At 49.1% G+C, this 19,684-nt stretch overlaps 1 protein-coding gene across 1 annotated transcript in view; it reads right to left on the reverse strand.

Annotated features, from left to right (window-relative positions):
- Positions 1 to 19,684, reverse strand: part of Clstn2 (calsyntenin 2) — a 335,736-nt gene that overhangs the window by 72,461 nt on the left and 243,591 nt on the right. The window contains exons 6-8 of the mRNA XM_076867065.2: positions 17,863 to 18,048; positions 7,033 to 7,281; positions 1,414 to 1,535 (exon numbers count right to left, since the gene is read on the reverse strand). Coding sequence (XP_076723180.1) covers positions 1,414 to 1,535; positions 7,033 to 7,281; positions 17,863 to 18,048 — 557 coding nt within the window. The remainder of the gene's footprint in view (positions 1 to 1,413; positions 1,536 to 7,032; positions 7,282 to 17,862; positions 18,049 to 19,684) is intronic.

A 19,684-nucleotide genomic window follows, 5' to 3' on the forward strand; every position in this document is an offset into this window, starting at 1 on the left:
ACCCTTGCAATATGGAATTTATTTTAATTCACTTCAATTTGTATTATATATTTTAAAACATCCCATAAAAGCCATCTGGCATGTTAGGACATAGCTGAGAGGTTGCTGAGAAATCATATAAACTACTTCAAGACCCAGAATTCCAAACACAGAGGAACATATACTAATCCAGATGCCATCTTCCCGGAGGAGTCCTGGAATCCAGCAGCATGGGAGTTACTAGGAGAGGGTTAGGCACTTGCCAACAAACTCACCCACACTTCTTTCTTCTAAGTGTGGAAGCCTTGATCTGGTCACACTGCCTGGAACCCACCAGTGGGGATTCCCTGGGGTTTATTTTAAAGAGTATGTATGTATACTTCTGTGGAGATGCAAGGGGATAGCAACCACTCACATCTCAGTGTGAATTAGCTCTCTCAGAGATCAGTCGTAATGGGGGCCTAGGGATTTAGGAAGAGGATGGGGTGGAAATATTGCAATAAGAAAAGAGGAGGGACAGGATACTGGATCATTCCACCCTAGACAAGGTGAGGCAGGTAGTATACACAATAGGCTTTGGAGGACGAAAAGAAGACTGAGGGTCCCAGAAGCATCCATCTCAGGATAAGGGTAGGGCAGAATAAAGGCAAAACAAGAGGCTGAGGCCCCAGGAAATAAGGGTCATAAGATGAGTGTCATTCCATCTGCTTCCTTAAGCATCACCTACTTTACACTCCCCATGGCTGGCTAAGGGCAGTCTCCCTCTCAATAATTTAAAACTGTTTTTACATATGCACACACTCCTCCTCCCCTGTTGGAATCTCAGCAAAGGCCAACTCTGGGCTTGCTGCTCAGCCCTTGGAAACACACTTCAAAGCCCTGGATTCAAGCCCGACACTTGATCTGCCATTGACAAGCGTGGCCCGGTGGCCTTGGCCATCAGAAGTCCTGAGGCCTTGGAGCGAGTCGGATTTTCCATTTCAGCAAAGGCCACGCACTGCTCAGGGCGCTCTGAGTCACTGTTTGCTTCAAAGCCCTCGGGTCCCAGTTCTCAACCTCCTGTCACCAAAGCAAGTGGCATGGTCATGCAGAGGAGGTGGCAGAGCCACCAAAGGAGCATTTACAATGCAGAAACGTGCTAACCATCATCATAAGCCGGACCGGGGATCAGGAGAGGCCAATTCCCAGCACTCAACACCTGCAAAGGGTGGGCAGCGCCCCCAGCCCGCGGTGTCCCGGCTGGGAAGCGGGCCTCCCCCTGTAATGGGCATCAAGGGGCAGTTTCCATCATGACTCTGAGATGCCATGTGCCTCCTGAGGCTGATTTTTCCAAAACCCAGCAAGTGACCACAACCTGGAAGTGGCCACCTGCTGCCATCAGCGCAGGAGCGAACCCCTACCGCCCGCGAGCGCAGGGCCGCCCCCTGGGCTGACCTGGTCCAGCTTCCAGTGGAACTCGGCGGGGCGGAAGGTGTCGGCCTGGTCGAAGTCCTTCCGCAGGAGGAAGACGAGGCGGCAGTTGTGCACGTAGAGCGCGTAGTGATGCCGGTTCATCTCTGAAAGCCACAAGGAGGGTGTGGGAGTGAGAGGGTCGCGGTGCCAGGCTCCACCGAGAAGCCTCCGCCACCCCAAGACCAAGCACAGCTCCAAGACCAAGGACAGGGGCCCTCCAGTTTCCTGGGTCCCAAGAGGTTCCCAGGAACATTCTGGAACACCCATGGTGGTGCTGACAAATGGAAGGCTCAGGAGAGACCAACCTTGAAACTGCTGCTGGGAGCCATCTGGCCTTCAAACCCCGACTTAGACACTGCATCAGAACCAGGGCAAAAATTCCTTAGATTGACAAATTCTTTTTTTCTTTTTTCTTTTTTTTTGGTGACAAACACTTCCTGGAGGGTTAAGGGAGCTCCTGCCAATCATGTCAGCTGCTCTGGACTCCTTAGCCTAGTTGGTTTCTCCTGGAGTTTGTTTTATTTCATCAGACTCGACACAGTGACCACCGAGCACATTCTCCTGTGTCGCTTTAATCTAGGTTAGGAGGAGCTCCCCAGCTTTTCGCAGCTAGGAGGAGGGGACACATTGATTTTCCAGCATTTAGATGAAATTCTGTGACTCTTCAAAGCCAAGAACCCCCACCCCCATACTCAGCAATCAATCAATGGGACCTTTTCCTCCTCCATGTAAAACCTTATTCTCCTGCTTAGGAACTCTCAGGTCAATCTGGCCATGACGCCTGTGGCCAGGAGATACTACCAGCTATCCGAAGAGGGCTATTCTTGGGCAGGTGCTCAGAGAACTCACATTCTCCTATGTGGTAGTACACAGAGAAACTTAACAGAAGGTTCATGTATCATAAATGTTGAGTGGATAAGCAGGTAGTGGAAAGAGCCGGACCCTAGAGATAGAGACTTAGGGTTCAGCCTCTCAGAACCTCAGTCTCTTTGACTATATTATGATGGGTTTGCTGGATTGTCCTAAGGTAGCCTAAGACTGTGGCCTTGTGACAGATTCCCCAGCATCCTAATCAGTCCTTACCTGTGGAGTTTGGGTGGGAGAATCAACACCAATCCCAGTCCCAGGGCTGAATCCTCACTGGCTCTGTCCTAATAGTTAGCTGCAAGAAACCCCTCTGTGACATGCATGTTCAGGAGGTGTGCCCAAGTTCAGCCACGGAGGCCATTCTCCTGGCCACAGAGCTTCTGCTGGGGACCACTAAGGCCAGGTGGGGGGGTGGGGGGTGGGGGGTGGGCTGGGTCCAGGCTAGGGATGAGTGTTTTCCTAGGCAGCTCTGGGAAGGACCCTGGTAGAACCTGAGTAGAAGAGGCTCACCCTTTCCCCCGGGAGTGGCCATGCTCACGTGGCGGGTGGGCAGCCCTGTTTACGTGCATGGAATTGATACATACATGGGCACAGATCTGAGAGACTCAAAGACACCTCCATTACTCTTTACCATTGGGGTGACCTATGAAGCCAGCCCAGTTCTGGGTGTCTTCAATTATAAGAACCTCCCAGGCTGGGGCTGCAGCTCAGTGGCAGAGCACTTGCCTAACATGTGGGAGGCACTGGGTTCAAGTCTCAGCGCCACATAAAATAAATAAGTAAAGGCACTGTGTCCATCTACGACTAAAAAAAAAATAATTTAAAAAAAGAACCTCCAGTTCCCAGCTTTTGTTTGCTTTTCTCAGACGTCTGATATCAGTTTCCTGTGGGCTTCCCACTCCTTGGAACTGAAAGCATCTTAATTGACACAATGAGGAAATGTGTGTAAAGCATCTGCCTGGAACAGACGCTCAATGACTTTGTTATCACAGAGATCATTACCCGGCCTCGCGACCACGGCAACGTGGCAAAATACTGTTGGACACTGTTGGCACACAAACATTGCTGTTCTCTGGAATGCAACCCGGGAACGGCAGGGAAGAGGATGGTGGGTCTCCCAGCAAGGCAGCGCTGGCCCAGGCCGGGGCTGTTTGACCACTCTGAGCCTCTGATTGGCCAAACCCTCTGGCCTAGTTATGGGGCATCTTCAAAAACATGCCTGTCTCCCTTTGCACTATGTAACTGATTTTTCTGTAGTTTCTGTTAATAAGTGTCAGGGAAGTGCAGGCAGAGAGAAACTTTGCCTTCAGTTTTTTTTTTTTTTTATTTGGAGTCAGTTTGGGGGTGAGGAGATGGATCAGGAAGGATGAAGGAACAGATTTCTCTCTGTGGGGTCAGTTCCCTCCATCTGCCTCATTTCTCTGGACTCCTAGAGTCAACACACATCTGAACAGGGTCTGCAGCTCAGCCCACGGGAGGCTGGAGGGAGGTTCCCACCTCCTCATCAGAGCAGAACATCTGAATCTTTCTGAGAGGTCTTCTGGTCATGCTGGGGGTATGGGCACACCCCTCCCTTTCCCAGTAGGTAGTGGGGACCATCCCAGCCCTCTACCAGGTTGACACCTCTGCCATTCTCACCTGAGGCTGCTGGGTCAGGTTGGCCCTCTCTCTTTTGGAAAGCTCTGGAGGGAAGTGGCTAGCTCTGCATGTGTTCACTTTTCATTCATTCTTTTCTGCTGACCTCAGAGGGAGCAAGAGGATTGCAGGCCAGGAGGAGGGGATCCCAGCAGCAGGAGCAGGAGGGAGGGTAGGAGGGGATTAGGGAGACAGGGTCAGAGCTGAGCTCATGAAGGGCAGTGGATGGGAACCCCCCACACAGGGTAGAGAGAGGTGAGGGCCAACCCAGGCTGCAGCAGGTACAGTGCCCCATGTGACAGACACTGCTGTGTGTTCACCTGACCCTGTTCCGTTTGCACCTCAACCCACAGTTAGACACATTCACAGCCTCCCCAGGGTCAGGTGGGGCAATGGGACCAAGTGTTGGGAGGTCAAGAGTGACCTTCTGTCCTGGCCAATCTCTAATCTGGCTCTCTGATCTGTGGCTGAGCTTGGCAGCTTCAGAGGGTGGAAGGATCCGTGGTCTGAGAATGTCTGGAAGAAACAGAGCTCCCCTGCCCTCCAGGTGCACCTGTGACTAGACAAATGCACAAGGAAAACTGATAAGAGAGAGCCGGCCACTGGGAATGCTGTTTGTTGGTAGTGATAACAGTTGTTGCCGCCCCAACACCCAACATTTTCCTGCAATTAGCCTTTGCTGACTAATCAATTCTGTTGTGCAACTATTTATAAATTCCTTCATAGTGGGCCAGCATTAATAAGTTTTACTGATTGTACCAAACAGAAATTAATGCAATTTTCATGAAGGGCAATTCAACAATTTACATTAATAGCATTCTTAATATTTATATTCTTTGATTTAGTAATTCAACTTCTGGTCAGGAAATCATCAGAAATGTCCAAAAGTTATATAGTAGAATGCTCTTCTACAGGATTGTTTTATTTGCATTTAAGAGGAAAAATCTAAATACCCAACAAAAAGGAGCCAGAGAAATGAAGTATTATAAATCCACATGACAGAGTCTTAAAACTGCCATGGAATTCATTCTGAAAGGAATATTTTATCACATAGAGAAGTGATCTGAATAGAGTTATATAAAGGAAACAGATAACAGTATCACATGTATTATAAAAATAGATTAAAAAGGTAAGGACATTGTACATATATAGAGAAATAAAGAGGTTTTTAATGAAATGTACTTAGTGTTATCAGAGTATTAGGGTTTTGTGGCTTGTATATTTTTATACTTTTCTGTCTTCTTGGAGTTTCTACTATAAACATTTACAGCTGGGAAATTTTCTGATATGTAAAAGCCCTAATCAGGCTTTAATTTAGTGCAAATATTTTAATTTTTATTCAGGATAAAGATATATCTATAAAATTTCTTTTTAAAGACAGAAGTTAAAAAAAAAGTCTTTCCATTGTCTCTGTGCCAATCTTGAGCTTGTAAAGTATGGTTTTCTACTAGGCTAAAGTTGCAAAGCACCAGGTCTTGGCGATTGGGGTGCTGACTCTCCTGTTGGCTGCAATGTGATTTCATTCTTTACTTCATGTTCGTTTTTCCCATTTTACATGCGGGGAAACTGAATGTTACAGTTAGACATGAGATGTCCCCCCAAACTTATGTGTGAGTCAATGCAAGAATTTTCAGAGGTGACATGATCAGACTATGAGAGACATAACCTAATCAGTGGATTAATCCACTGGTACAGATTAACTGGGTGGTAATTGTAGGCAGATAGGGTGTGGCTGGAGGAGGTAGGTCACTCCTGAGCTACTTTCTTCACTGCACCCTTTTCCCATGATGTTCTGTCTCATCTCTGATCCAGAGCTACAGAGTCAGCCAACCATGGACTGAATCTCTGAAACCGGGAACCACTAACTTTGCCTTCTCTAAGTTGTCCTTGTCAGGTATTTGGTCACAGTGACTCAAAAGCTGTCTAAAACACTGAGGCTCAGAGAGATTAGCAACTCCTCAAAGGTCATACTTGAAGGGGTGGAACTTAAGGTGTCCACAAGGAGAGGCTGAGTTGCTGGCCATTTTTCTATGTCGTCTTCTTACTGTTACATCTGACATGGTTTTGATTTATTTGGGGCACTTGAACAAAAGTTGCATTTGAATGGGAAACAGTAATTATCATTAAAGACAGAGTAATATATTTTGCATAAGATCTCAGAATATCTGTGCATGTGTGTACCTGTGCACATACACGTGTGTGTGTGTGTGTGTGTGTGTGTGTGTGCGCGCATAGGGACTTTAGTGACGAGAGCATGGGGCGTGGCTTTGGTTGGGTTTAAGCTGTCATTCCATTACTGATGCTTGCTTGCTGTGTGACTATCTGGGACAAGCTGCTGAACTTCTCAGGGATGTGTATTTATCATTCAGATGGGAAAAGCAATAGTGCTGTTATAAAATTGTTGGTGAAGGAGTCAGAAACTGTTTAACTAGTAAGAGACAATGCCAATCACAAGTGCTGTGTGCCAGGCTCTGTTCTAATCACTCCATGTGTATTAATTTACTTAACTCTCATACAAACCCTACAAGGGAGGGATACTGTAATGCCCATTATATAGACTGGGAAAATGAGGACAGAGAGGCTTAACAACTTGCCTGAAGTCATATAGCTACTAAGAGGCGGAGTGATTTTAACCACCAACCTGTGACCTGTCTTGCTCAGGTGAAGCTTTCTAAATGCCTAGGAAATGTGAGCTACCATTATTACCTGTGTCAGTGATTTTCAAATGACTAATTTAAGTTGCAGGACCCTTTTATTCAAAGAAGTCCTTTGAGAGACTTTATGTACTAAAGGTGGAGCTTCTTGTTTGAAGTCATGATGAGGATTCCTCCCCCCACCTCACTCAGAGCCATCCTAGATCACCTCTGGGGATGCTGGAGCTCTGAGGAACCCGGTTGGGAGACCACTGGTTCCAGCTTTGCCTTCCTGGTGTACCTGTACCTTCTCCCCTTTCCTACTTCCACTTCACCCCAATCCCAGTAAAACCACAGCCAGAAATCCAGAATGCATTCCCAGGGCCCCTCCCACACTGCGTCTCTTCTCCCTTCCCCCATGACCACGTCTGTGCCCAGATACCTGGGCTGGGCTAGGGTGACCCACCGGTTTTGTCTGAGTTGCAGAGGATGGTCTCCTTCTCGGCTCTCACGCCGGGGCTGGGGCCGTGCTTCATCCACATGGTGATGGTGAACTGGTCCGTCAGGTTCTTGGGCACAATCCCATCTGGGATCTTGGCACCCTGCCTGCCGTCAAACTTGAAGATCATCTCACTGCTATCCACCAGCAGTCCTGCCGTCCAGTTGGTAGCAGCACTGGGGGACGGTAGGAGGTCAATGATGCCCGAGGAGGCTCCTGCAGGGCGCGGGGGTGGGGTGGGGTGGGGCAGGGACAGAAAGCACAAAGGGTCAGTCCTCAGGGGTTGGGCAGCTTCACCTTCTGTTTTTCTGCTCCTGGGTCAGGTCTATGCCTAGACCTGAGCTCGGTGACTTGGGAGCAGAAGTGTACAAGGCCATCCCCATCCCTGGGGAGGTAGCAGTCACTTTGGCATCAGACATAAGTGATGGCAGTGGCCAGGTGGGGTGCAATCCATCCATCCATCCATCCATCCATCCATTAACTCATCTGCTGTTTCTTGAGCACTAACTATGTGCCAAGTCCCCTGTTAGGTGCTGGTGGCTCAAAGGTGCATCAGACATAGTCCCTGACCTGCAGGAGCTCAGAGCCCACATGTTGACCCAGCATGATCCACACTGTGACTGGGGAGAGTTCCAGGTCCTGATCCCCTGAGAAGCAGTGTGAACCCCTTTATTCTCAGCATGCTTTTATTTATTTATTTATTTTTTTTATTACCACTCGTTGAGGTCAAATGGTGCAGTGGTTGAAAACATGAGCTCTGAAGCCAGCAACGCTTGAATTTGACACCTGGCAGCACAGCACGACATGCTAGCTTTTGTGACAGGGAGCAAGTCACCTGATCTGTCTGCCTCTGTCTTTCCTCTCCCCATTGTGTTTGGGGACTGGATGAGATAATGCACAGGAGCTCGGAGCAGCATGCTCGCCACATGGTGAGTGTCAGCTACGACTTTATCACCAGCACCACTATTCTTTCTGCTACCACTAGTATTCCAGGCTGAGGCCAGGGGACGTAACCCGAGCAGTGACAAACAGTGGACAGATGAGCTTTCAGTGAGAATCACAGGTCAGCTCAGTGGAGTGAGGGCTGAGGTAAGAGGGCGAGGCTGCACTGGGGGAGAAGACAGGACTGTCCCCCTGGGAGGAGTCCCACTCAGTCTCCCGAAAGGCTCAGATGCAGAGTGCTCTGCATCCTCCTGTCCATACAGAGACCGGGCTCGGCTACTCAGGGAGGATGGAGGCCAGGAGCTCCTTGCTGTATGCAACTCATAAGAACCGGGGCATCTAAGGCCCAGTGTGTAGGGGCTGCCACCTAGCACCACACTGACCAGTCATAAACTCCGATGGAGCTGACTGTGGGCACCTGCTGCTGGTCAGTGTCATGGAGTTTTGACTTCTGTACAGCAGAGCCTCATCTCACCTAGGTGTGGGTTTCGAGGTCAGCGACCACAGACAATCTCCCACAGTTAAGATGGCCCCTGAAAACCCTCAGGAAAGTGCCATATTGGGAACCAGAAGAGTTCTTTAAAAGGCTCAGCAGAGACAGCTTCCCTGCAGGCTAGGAGCAGATCACCAGGTCATAGCCACTGGCTTACCGTGGAAGGCTGCTCTATGTGCAAAATCTGCCTCCCGGGAGCCCAGATGCTCTGCGTAGCCCTGTGAGGTGTCCATCCTGAGGGGCTCTAGAACTGCTGAGCCTGAGAAGGCGGGAGATGCCTGATTTGTGCTCAGCAGGGGAAGTGTGGGCAGTGGGGACACCGTCTACATGGGTATTTCCCAGAGCTCTCACTTATCCTGTCTCGGAGGCATAGCAACCCTCAGTTACTCCTGACTGCCCACCTTCCCACCTGGTGCCCCCATGAGATGCTCTGGATATTCACCCGGTGTTCAGATGACCTGACATCAGTTTGACATCAGGATTTCCAGTATGAAGACAGCTAGTGACTGGGGAACACATTGTGTCTGTAGGTTCCTGAAGTCTGGGGTGGCCACGGAGATGTGGGCTGACTGCTCAGGGCTCCTGACAGCTAGCTCAGGCAAAGGATGCCACACAGTGGGGCACAGCCCAGGGCACAGAGGAACACATGGTGCTGATGGAGGCTGGCTCTCCCACTCACACAGCAGCCAGGACTCCACACTGGGGGTCTGGAGGAGGGCTCAGCAGGACTTGACACTCCCCCACCTGAGGTCCTTCTTTTGGCTCTGCTGTCCCTGTAGAATTCACATTGTACGTAGCACCTCAGACCAGGGGAGGGATCAGTTGAAAATTCAGGACTGGTTTGGGGTGACGTGAAATAAAGTTTGATTACAGAATAACCCAAGCCCTGGATGGTGACATTCTATACATGTAGTTGATTTACAAGAATTTACTTTTTATAGTTTTATAGTTATGAAATTGTTATTTTCCTAGCATTTTTTTTTTTTTTTGGATGGCACTGAGTGGCTTCAGACTTGATTTAGTTAAGTACTTTACATGGTCCTTCTTAGTTACCTGTCTGTAGTGAATACTACCAGGAGTCCTGTTTACAGATAAGAAGCCCCAGGCTGAGCGAGCCCAGGACTGCACTCAGCTAGTGAGGGGCTCCATCAGCATGGTTAGCTCCAAAGCCCAGGCTCCCCACTGGACCACCTCGGTGAACCTGGAGGGAGATCATGTAACCTCCTGGGAATTTTGCAAATATGGACACTGAGGCCCAAAGAAGGGAAAATGACTGAACCAAGATCGCATAGCAACACAGCTGGCTAGGAGCAGGTGCAGCGCTCAGAAACATGGGCAAGGGTCTTTCTATCACACATCGGTGTCCATGGGACCAGCTGGTTGGCCTGCACAGTCTAGCCCTGTGCCAAAGGACCCTGCCGCTCGCACAGGTGGCTGATGCCACAGAGAGGTTTATTAAGGACAACATGTATCCTGGCAAGGACATCAATGTGGAACCCCTGTCTTTCCTGTGGAGGGGGCGTGACAGGCCACCCTCTCTGTCTTGTAGATGTTGCCTATGGAGAGCATGAAGCCACATTTAACCAGATTGTGCAAACTTCCACAAATGTAACAGATTGCCTTTCATCTCCTGGTGCACTTAAATAAGCAGATAAACATTTACTTTCTCCCAAGTTCTTCTCTCTCTTCTCCCCACGGGATTCCATGGAGAGCAGAACAGGGTGCATGGTGGATGTCTCACTAGCAGTGATGATGCACATCATCTCAACACCAGGGTGCATTTAAGATGTTCCTTTGGAATCCTCCATGACAGTCCCTGGGGCCACCAGGAGCTGAGAGTTCCTGCTGATCTGGTACACAACAGCAGCAGCTTGAGTGCTGGGGGTTTCAAACCAGAGGTGAGGTCTGATGCCAGTTCCCTGGGCCATTCAGTTTGGGGAAGCCACTCTGAGCCAGTAAGTAGATACAGACAGGGGTGAAAGAGGCAGCTTTGGGGCGCACACTATGGTGTAAGAATTCACATAGGGCCTGGGGATGCTGGTCAGTTTCTGAATCTAGTTCATGGGTTTGCATTCTGCTCTGGGTGTCCTTGGAGTAAGGCAGACAGCATTCTTAGCACTTCAAAGTGGGCCTGTCACAGGGGTGATGGACACAGAGCCCTCTGGGTCTACCACGGGAAGTTGGAATGGGGTGATAGAAGTGGGAGGGCTTTAGGGGCATGAGCCACTATGAATAAGGAACTGGGACCATTCTGTGCACTATTCTCTCTCAGACAAGACACATGTGAGCCTGGTGGCTGCACCATACAGACCCCATATCATTTCAATAAATGATGACATCATGTTCAAGCTACGTCAGGGACATCCATGAGCCAGACCAGGGATTCTATCTCCAGGGACCCAGTAAGTCTTTCACTTTCTAGAAAGTGCCCCCAGCCAGCTGTGTTGCTGTGTGATCTTGGTTCAGTCATTTCCCCTTCTTTGGGCCTCAGTTTCCATATTTGCAGAATTCCCAGGGGGTTACATGATCTCCCTCCAGGTTCACCGAGGTGGTCCAGTGGGTGTTTACAGATTAAACCACCCCAGGGTGGTTTAATCTGTAAACGGAGAAAATATGTCAACCACCCGATCACCCTTAGCAACTACATCAGGACATTCACAAAGTCCTTCCCCAGGTCCAGTCAAGTGGAAGAGAGTCTCAGGGGACGCCAGGGAGGAACTCTACAGGTGTCTGACAGACCACCAGGGCTGTCTAGTGGGGGAACACATCTATATGCAACACACTTCTCTCATCCCATGATTTCAGTTCAGTCATGGGACTGAAATGTGAGTGCAGGTGACATACGTCATATCAAGACAGAAGCCTCACCTATTCTAGATACCAGTTGTTTCATTAGCCTGGGTCCAGGTGGGAAACCACATGGGACAGAGCCTCAGCCAATCCAAGTTCATGGGATAGGAAAGATAAACCTTTGTCATTCTAAGACAGTGAGACTGTGAGGCCATGTGTTACTGCAGGAAAACCTGTCCTTGCCTGGCTCATAATTCATGTAAATAACAGATACCAACAGGTTATGATTCCATTTCCTATCTGGGTACCTGAGGGCCAGACATGGAGGACTTCTTGCTGATGTCTATAGGAACTCACACCCCATTGGGTCTACAATTAGATATCATTCTATGTTATGGTTCGGATATGAGGCGTCACTCCAAAGTTCCTGTGTTAATGCAAGAATGTTTGGAGCCAAAATGATTGGATTACGAGAGCTGTCCATCCTACTTTGAATGGACTGACTGGCTGGTCACTGTAGGCAGGTGGGTGGGACGGGAGGAGGTGGGTCCCTGGGAGTGTGCCCTGGAAGGGTGTCTCTTCTCCGAGGTCCTTCCCTGCCACTCTCTGCTTCTGGCTGCCATTGTTAGGTAGGTTAGTCAGTCATGAGAAGGTGGGCAGGGGAAAGACAGGTTAAAGCAATAACTTATAAAAAGATATTATGAAGTGAAATCTATGAGTCACGAGCCAAAAAGGCATCTGGAGAAATCAAAGTGAAATGCCTGGCCTTCTCCAAGCTATACGTAATTACAATTTCTCAAAAGAATCTTTCCTTAAAATCATAAGAAACTTTATCAGTCCGCCAAGCACCCAGAAGGTGGGGCCTCATATGTCAAAACCTCCCCCCACCACAGTTAATGGCATCCTTTTAAGAAATTGTTTCAAGATCCTGTCACACACTACAGAGTTACCAGTCTCCTCTCTTATCACAGAAAGTATGTCAACCACCCGGTCACCCTTGGCAACTACATCAGGACACTCACAAAGAAAGTTTGCTGAGAACTATTCAAAAGTAACAAACAATCAAGTGGAAGTGAAACAAGAACAAAGAGATCCCAATCTTCAAAATCCTAACTTAGTAAGGGCCATGTGGTCCTGGCTTAAAGTGACCCATCCGGTTTCTGTCCTGGGTGCCTTCCTTTCCATCTTTTAAAATCAACTTCTGTCTACACTTGATGCAACTTGCTTAACGTCATTCCCTGCATGATGCCAAGAATTCAGGGAGGGATCCCCATGGCCACCTTGGTTCTATGGACAAATCTCCTCTGTAACACCTTGTCCTGGGCAGCTCTCCTCCCCACGCCCTTCACCATGATGTGCTGCTTTATCTTGGGCCCAGAGCAATGGACTCAGCTCATCACAGACCGAACCTCTGGAATCAGGAGCCCAAATTAAACTTTTCCTTCTGTAAGTTGTTCTCTTAAGATATTCTGAAAATACCTGACAAAGTAATGAAAAGCTGACACGTTCGACCTCTAGAATCCTAGACAAGATGGGTCCTTCCGGGGCCTTGGAGTAGAAACTTGGATTTCTAAGTGAAGCCAGCTGGGCTTTGGATGAGGTATGGCCAGCCATGGGGCTGGGCCATGGATATCTACCTAGTTGCTGACCAGCTTGGACAAGGCCACTGCAGACACTGCATGTGATATGGGAGCTGCTTCAATGACCCTCAGGAAATCAGAGGCCACTGCTCACCACCATCACTCAAGAGTCAGTCTGCGCCCGCCGCTCTTTGTGATGCGTGATTAGTGATTTCATCTGATTCCCAACTGGTGTTCCCCAGTTCTCCTTGTCTGGAGAAACCCGTGACGGCTTCTTCTTGGAGCTGAGCTATTCTGAGCGTACTAAAGTTTCTAGTGCTGATTCTTGATGAGAACAATTTCTGTTAAGCTGAAAGGTGTAGTAGGAAACCAGGGACTTTCATAGCTCCCAGAGAAAAACTGCCTTGTAACTTTTTAAACATTCCTGTCTTCCCCAGGAGACTGAATGTTTAGGTAGTTGTATTAATAGCTATATTATTTCAAGAATGAGCACAGCATTTGTAGGGATAACAAATGTTTGTGGGATTAATAAATACATGAATGAATGAATGAATCCTCCATGAATATCTCCGGGCTCAAAAGTGAACCAGTTCTGAGACTCACAGGTCTGGTCACTGCTCCAACATAGGAAGAGTTGATTTGAATAGCATGTTCTCAGTCTGTGTCCTTTCTTTCAGCAGGACCTGTCCTGGGAATTCTTGACTTGCAAACAAAGCAGCTGTCCCTGTCATTGTGTTGTAGGTACTGGCCAGCTGCCAGGAGTCCAGCGGTCCCCTCGAGGGACAGCCCCTGACCTCTGTGCTACCCAGGGTATAAGCATCACAAAGTCCTTTTCTATTTTCTGAAATAAGTAGTGACATGGGGTCACTGAAGTGGGCTCTCACCCGTGAGCTGTTGTTAATGCCAAGCTTAATTCATCCCAGAGGTCTCGCGAACGGCTTCTACATTCAATTCATCTTCAAGTTCATGCTCAAGTTTGCCTCTGGAAAGTCTGGTTCTGAGGCAGGGGGTCCCTCACCTGAATCCCTGAATTTGAAAATAGTGTAAAAGGCTGGCCAACTTCTTCTAGAAGCCTTACTCTGAGTAAAGCCAGGGTGGTGGGACATTGTGAGGCTAAGTCTGGCTCACATAGGGAACACGGTTTCAGGGCCCTCCAGAGCTTTTGTCCAAGACAGAAGGGAAGTGCCTCCATTAATACATCTCAAGGGGCAGCACGCCCGACATCCAGTGCTTTTCAAGTGCTGCTGCCTCTGCTCAGGTACTTCTGACAGCAGGGCTGATGTCAGCTGCCATCGGCTTCCCCTTAAACGGGATCCTCTCACTACCCCTCGTGGAGCTGATGCTGCAGGAGGAGGAGGAGGCAGGTGGGCAAGGGCCAGACTTCCACGAGGACCAGTGGGGAAGCATAGCTGGCTAGGCCCCTGAGAGGGCAGCCTTACAGAGGAGGCTCTGAAGTCCAGCCACCAGGAAGGTGCCCCAGGAGGGAATCTGGGTGTGCACGGGACAGGTGACTAGTGCCCGAGGAAAGGGGAGCGCGTCCTAGTGGTGGGAGACATGAGCAGAGGCTTAGGGACGAGAACCAACAAGGTGAAGGGACCAAAGAGGGAGAGAGGACACCAGGTCGATGTCCTGGGCTACAATAATGGATCAATCAGGGGGAGGAGGCTAGAATTAGGCACCTCCCCCTGAGTGTCCAAGATGACTGTCATTATTGTCCCCTTGATCTGCTCTTGCTCCTGGATTCCTCGCTCTGGTGGTTGTTGAGAGCCACAGCCAAAGGGGCCCCAGCAAACTTCCAGCTGCCAGCTGATTGGCTCCTCTGCGGTGATGCTCATTGGGCTGTTTCCCCGCCCTTTCAGACCACGGAGCTGCTCATTGGGGGACTTTTTTGGCTCCGCCCACACGACCCAGCAAATTGGCCTAAGAGCAGGAGGAGTGGGGGAGGTGGAGAGGCTTGTGGGAAGCCAGTGGTGGCAGTTGGGCTCTGAGGGTTTTTCTGAAGAGCTGTGTGGTGCAGTGTGTGTTCTAAAAATATGGTGCATTGTGTGTGTTCTAAAAATAAAGTTCGTTTCTTTTGACAAGTGGCTCCTGAATTGAGCCTAGCCAGACTGCGGCAGGTGGGCAGCACCCTCATCCAGTTAGAGGCTCACACAGGGCCTTCTTAGATTCCTTCTTGCTTAGTCCTGGCAGCTAATCAATCATTGAATCTTGCTGATTTTGCCTCTTAAACCTGTCTTAGATTCATCCCCGTAGCCACTCCCCTGGTTCAGAACTCATTATCTCTTGCTTAGGCTATGGCAATAATATCCTAATTGGTCTCCCTGTTTCCCTCCAAAGTCAATAAAGATTGTAGAATGAAAGCTTCACCAATGCATAGATTTGAAGTGATCTGGCAGCTCTCTAGTTGGGAAGCACAGCAAGAAGCCTATCTCTGGCCCACTGAAAATATACAGAGCTTACCCCAGAGCCCATCTTGACCTCCAGGAGACAGGGACTGCCGCCCAACCGGAGTCTCAGGAGGGATCCAGCCTGTATCCTCCTTGGAGTTCAGAGACAGCTTGGAGCCTGGGGTGTCACTCCTTTGCTTTTGATCTTTTCCCCTGAAGTTTCCCCCAATGCAATCAAGAGTCAGGCTTCTGCCGGGCACGGTGGCACATGCCTGTAATCCCAGCAGCTCTGGAGGCCGAGGCAGAAGGATCATGAGTTCAAAGCCAGCCTCAGCAAAAGTGAGGCACTAAGCAACTCAGTGAGACCCTGTCTCTAAATAAAATACAAAATAGGGCTGAGGATGTGGCTCAGTGGTAGAGTGCCCCTGAGCTCAATCCCTGGTACGAAAAAAAAAAAATAAATCCAAGCTTCTGATTTGAAGCAGGATTGGCCTGGCCACCAAGGTTACTAGGACAGTTTCCCATATGTGTGGTGGGCAGTGCCAGGGCTAAGGTCACCAGAGAGAGACAGACCTCTGTCATTCAAAGGCAGTTCCCAGCATCAGATGAAGCTGTACTTGTGGGGAGCTGCCTGCTTGGCCCAGGTAGCCTGCCCTCCTGCACGGTGACGCTGGCAGCCCAGATGGAAGAAGCTGTGTTAACACACCACGTACAGGTTTGCTCTGAAGTTCCTCCTTCTCGCCCTCCATGTCTCCCATCTCTCGCCAGCAATGTTCAAAATCAATTCACAAACCTCTGCCCTTGGGCCCCTCTGGTCCTTAGCAACAGATTCCATCATCTCCTTCTCACCTGGAGGAGTTGAGGAAATGACTCCAACCCAGGGAGCCTCGGGGTCCAGTTGACTGATAATCCAGGTACACAGGGAGTCAAATGGGACATTGGTTCAAAGCAACATGTCACTTTGATGGCTTTTGCACTCGCAGAGGGAAGGAGAGGCTGGGGCCAGTTTCCTGCATATTTCCAGAGTGGTTGGGAACACTGGAGTTGAAGTGTCCCCCAACCCTGTGTTGTTCCAGAGAGGTTTACATTCCCACTGGCCTTCCCTGCCGGCCTGGTGACATGAGGAAGGGACATGGTGATGCCCAAGCAGGATGTATTTCAGTTCTAAAATTTGCACTTGGCTCTTTGGGAAGAGGAGTGGGGGTAAAGATTGTGTGTGTGTGTGTGTGTGTGTGTGTGTGTGTGTGTTCCTGCACACCAATGTCAAAGGAGGAAAATTGGCCCCCCATAATAGTGGGGGGCTCCTAGGGAGTGGCAGCTACACTGGGTGTTCCAGAGCCACCCTTTCCTCTTGAAGAGGTGCTAACCCCTCCTAACACGGGCCCTGTGTGGGAGCAAGCCTTTCCCAGGTCCCACAGGGTGGAGTAAGAGTTCAAGACTAGGCCCTGGATTTTCCTGGAAAGAACAAGGATGCAATGAACTGCAGGTGGGGGCAGGGTGAGGGGGCCCACCAACCCATGAACAGTCTGACTGTCCGCACCTCAGGGGTACTCATCCTCTCCTCCCCCAGGCTCACTGGAGAGTTATGTTCTAGCTCCAGGGTTGGCCGTGATGGATACAGAGCTAAAGACCCCACCATCCAGACAGACCTACCTTCAAATTGTGCTACTTTGCTACCTGTGTGAACTTGAACGAGACATTTTCACATTCTGAGGCCTCAATGTTTTCATCTCTAAAGCTGAGTGAAAGACATCCTTCCCACAGAGAAGATGGGAACTAAATTAAGCAAATGCACATGGAGAGTCTCGCAGAGTGCACACAGTAGGTGTGTGTACTACTAGGCTACAAAGCTACAAAGGTACAAAACTACAAAGCTAGGCCTCCTTCTTTCACAGAAACCCCCCCCATTAGGCTGGTTTCCCAGTTCCAGGCCTGCCTCCTTTCTTGTAGCTCCCTCTCTCGGCCCACTGACCGCAAGTCCTCTCTTGCCCATATGTGGGTATCTCCATTAGCCCACCTCAGCCCACCCAAAGCTCCTCTCTGCTGGGCAGGGCCCAGTTTAATGGGCAGGTGACCTGAGCCATTGCACAGGGCTTAGTTGCTTAGTTTATGCACCTGGTTTAATGCTTTGCTGTTGAAAATTCTTAATCATCTAAGACCTAAGACAAAGGTCTGTGTCTTCATTTGTACTGGGTCGTCCAAATCATGTAGCTGGCCCTGTGGAGACAGCCATGCCCTGCCCAGGTGCCTGATACCACTGGTTCCTACTGGCCCTCTATAAACCAGCAGAGCAAGAGAGCCTGTGTGTCCTTACACTCTATGCCAGGGGCTTTGAAACACATTGTGCCACTTCATCTCTGTCTTCCTAATCAAGAACAGAGGCTTTGCCAGGCTACTTGTCTGAGGCCACACAACTGGCAAGTAGAGCCTGGATCAGCTGTGTCTGATGCCAAAAGAGATGCCTTCTGATCCTCCACCAAAACAAAGATCCATCTATGAGCACTTGGGCAGGCAGAGAATTTTCTAGTTTAATAACATAAGCCTTTGTTTGCATATGCATTTAAACACAATCAATTTAATAAATTCCCATGGGGGAAAAACCTACCACAGAGTTTCTGAAGAGATTTCTCAGAATAGGTCTCCCGGTCACAGCCCTTGCCGATGTAATTGGTCTGCAGCTCCGCGGTGACCTGGAGGGAGGACACGGCACCGTCGCACGTCTCCAGGTGGATGCTGGGGAACAAGGGCACACTCCCCGAGCCAGGCTGGTACTCGATCCTTTTGGTCCAGTCTGAATAAACAGAAGCAGGATGAAAAGTCAATCAGGTTTGGCGAGTCTTGACAAAACACTTGTTTGGAAGATGCGAATCTGTTCCAATAAATGAATTGTCTCAACCAACATATTAAGGAGCCGTCTGAAGATAATGGGAATTTCACATTTGGTGATGCAACGTCTGCCCCCTGAGAAATATCAGGTGAATATAGAAAATTGCACCCAGCTGAACCGAGCCACAGAGAAATAGAACACATAGACATACACACACACACACCCGTGCACACCACAAACACGGCCAGCTTCCTACTTCCACTTGACATGGGAAAAATAGAAGGAGCCATCACACTCAAAAACATCACCTGGGATGCATCAAAAAGGGAGAAAGAGAAAACATGACCACCTTTTTACACAGGCACTATGCTAGATATGGCATTGGACCTTGAAGAGACCTGACATTGGTGGTGGGAGGGATGTGTTTTGGAAATGGTGCAGCTGGGGTGTCATTGTGAAGAGGCGGAAGGAAAATCTCAGAAACAGGTGGGAAGATTTTTTTGTTTGTTTGTTTGTTTGTTTTTTTAAGAGAGAGAGAATTTTTTAATATTTATTTTTAGTTTTCGGTGGACACAACATCTTTATTTTATTTTTATGTGGTGCTGAGGATCAAATCCAGTGCCCCGTGCATGCCAGGCGAGTGCACTACCGCTTGAGCCACATCCCCAGCCCCAGATGGGAAGTTGTAACGGCAGGTGTGCATGGGTCCACTCCCACCAGCAAATACCAAGTCTGTTCATGGTCAAGTGCCATACTCATGCAGTATTGTATAAAACTGTGCTCCCCCTTTCTCTTTGTCCCTTTTATATGTGTCACTGGTGACATCTGTGAGTGCTGTGCCTCTCACCCTATTTCCTCTCACATGGTGACTTTTAGGAAGGCCTATGTCTTGTTTCAAAGTGAAAGAGGACAGGGTCACTCCAGGATTGTAGGAGATCATGAGGCAGGGGGCAAGGATTCTCTAGCATGGGACTGTGACTTAATGAAGGATGACCAATGATCTTGTCATGGCTTTAAGGTGGAAAAATAATTGGGAGATGATAAAGCATTGGAGAGAGAGAGAAAAAAAAAATCACAACCAAAATGGTGCCACACGGGAACGGGGCAATCAACACAAATAAACAGGAAGCTTGAGCTCACACTGAAAGTGACTGATACATTGTAGCATCCAGTAGAAGTCAGAGGTGATGCTTGCAGAGACTGATAATATGTGTCTGCTGACAACCTTGAGCATTCCACCTGCTTCAAGGACACTGAGAGGCTGTGCACCTGTCCTCAGCCACACTTGTGGGAGTGAGTGAGAGGAATGGTGGAGGAAGGGGTGCTATCCATTTGCAAGTCCCAAATGTTGGTCACATAGGACCTGACTAGATGGTACCCTTTGGCTTGGGTAGGAAATGAAAATCTAGGAAATGTCTTGATGTCACCCATGAGAAGCCCATGACGTCCTGTATTTGTGAGACTCTGGGTTCATTTGCAGCCACTAGCATCTGTATAAGTCCCCAGTGGGATACTGGTCACCATCATGGTGATAAGACTGGGCTGAGGGAAGGGCCACTTGGCTTCATTCTTTCAGCAGCTGCGTGTTTGGGATTTCCGT

Source organism: Callospermophilus lateralis, chromosome 10, assembly GCF_048772815.1.
Source record: "Callospermophilus lateralis isolate mCalLat2 chromosome 10, mCalLat2.hap1, whole genome shotgun sequence".
In the NCBI taxonomy this organism is placed as follows: domain Eukaryota; kingdom Metazoa; phylum Chordata; class Mammalia; order Rodentia; family Sciuridae; genus Callospermophilus; species Callospermophilus lateralis.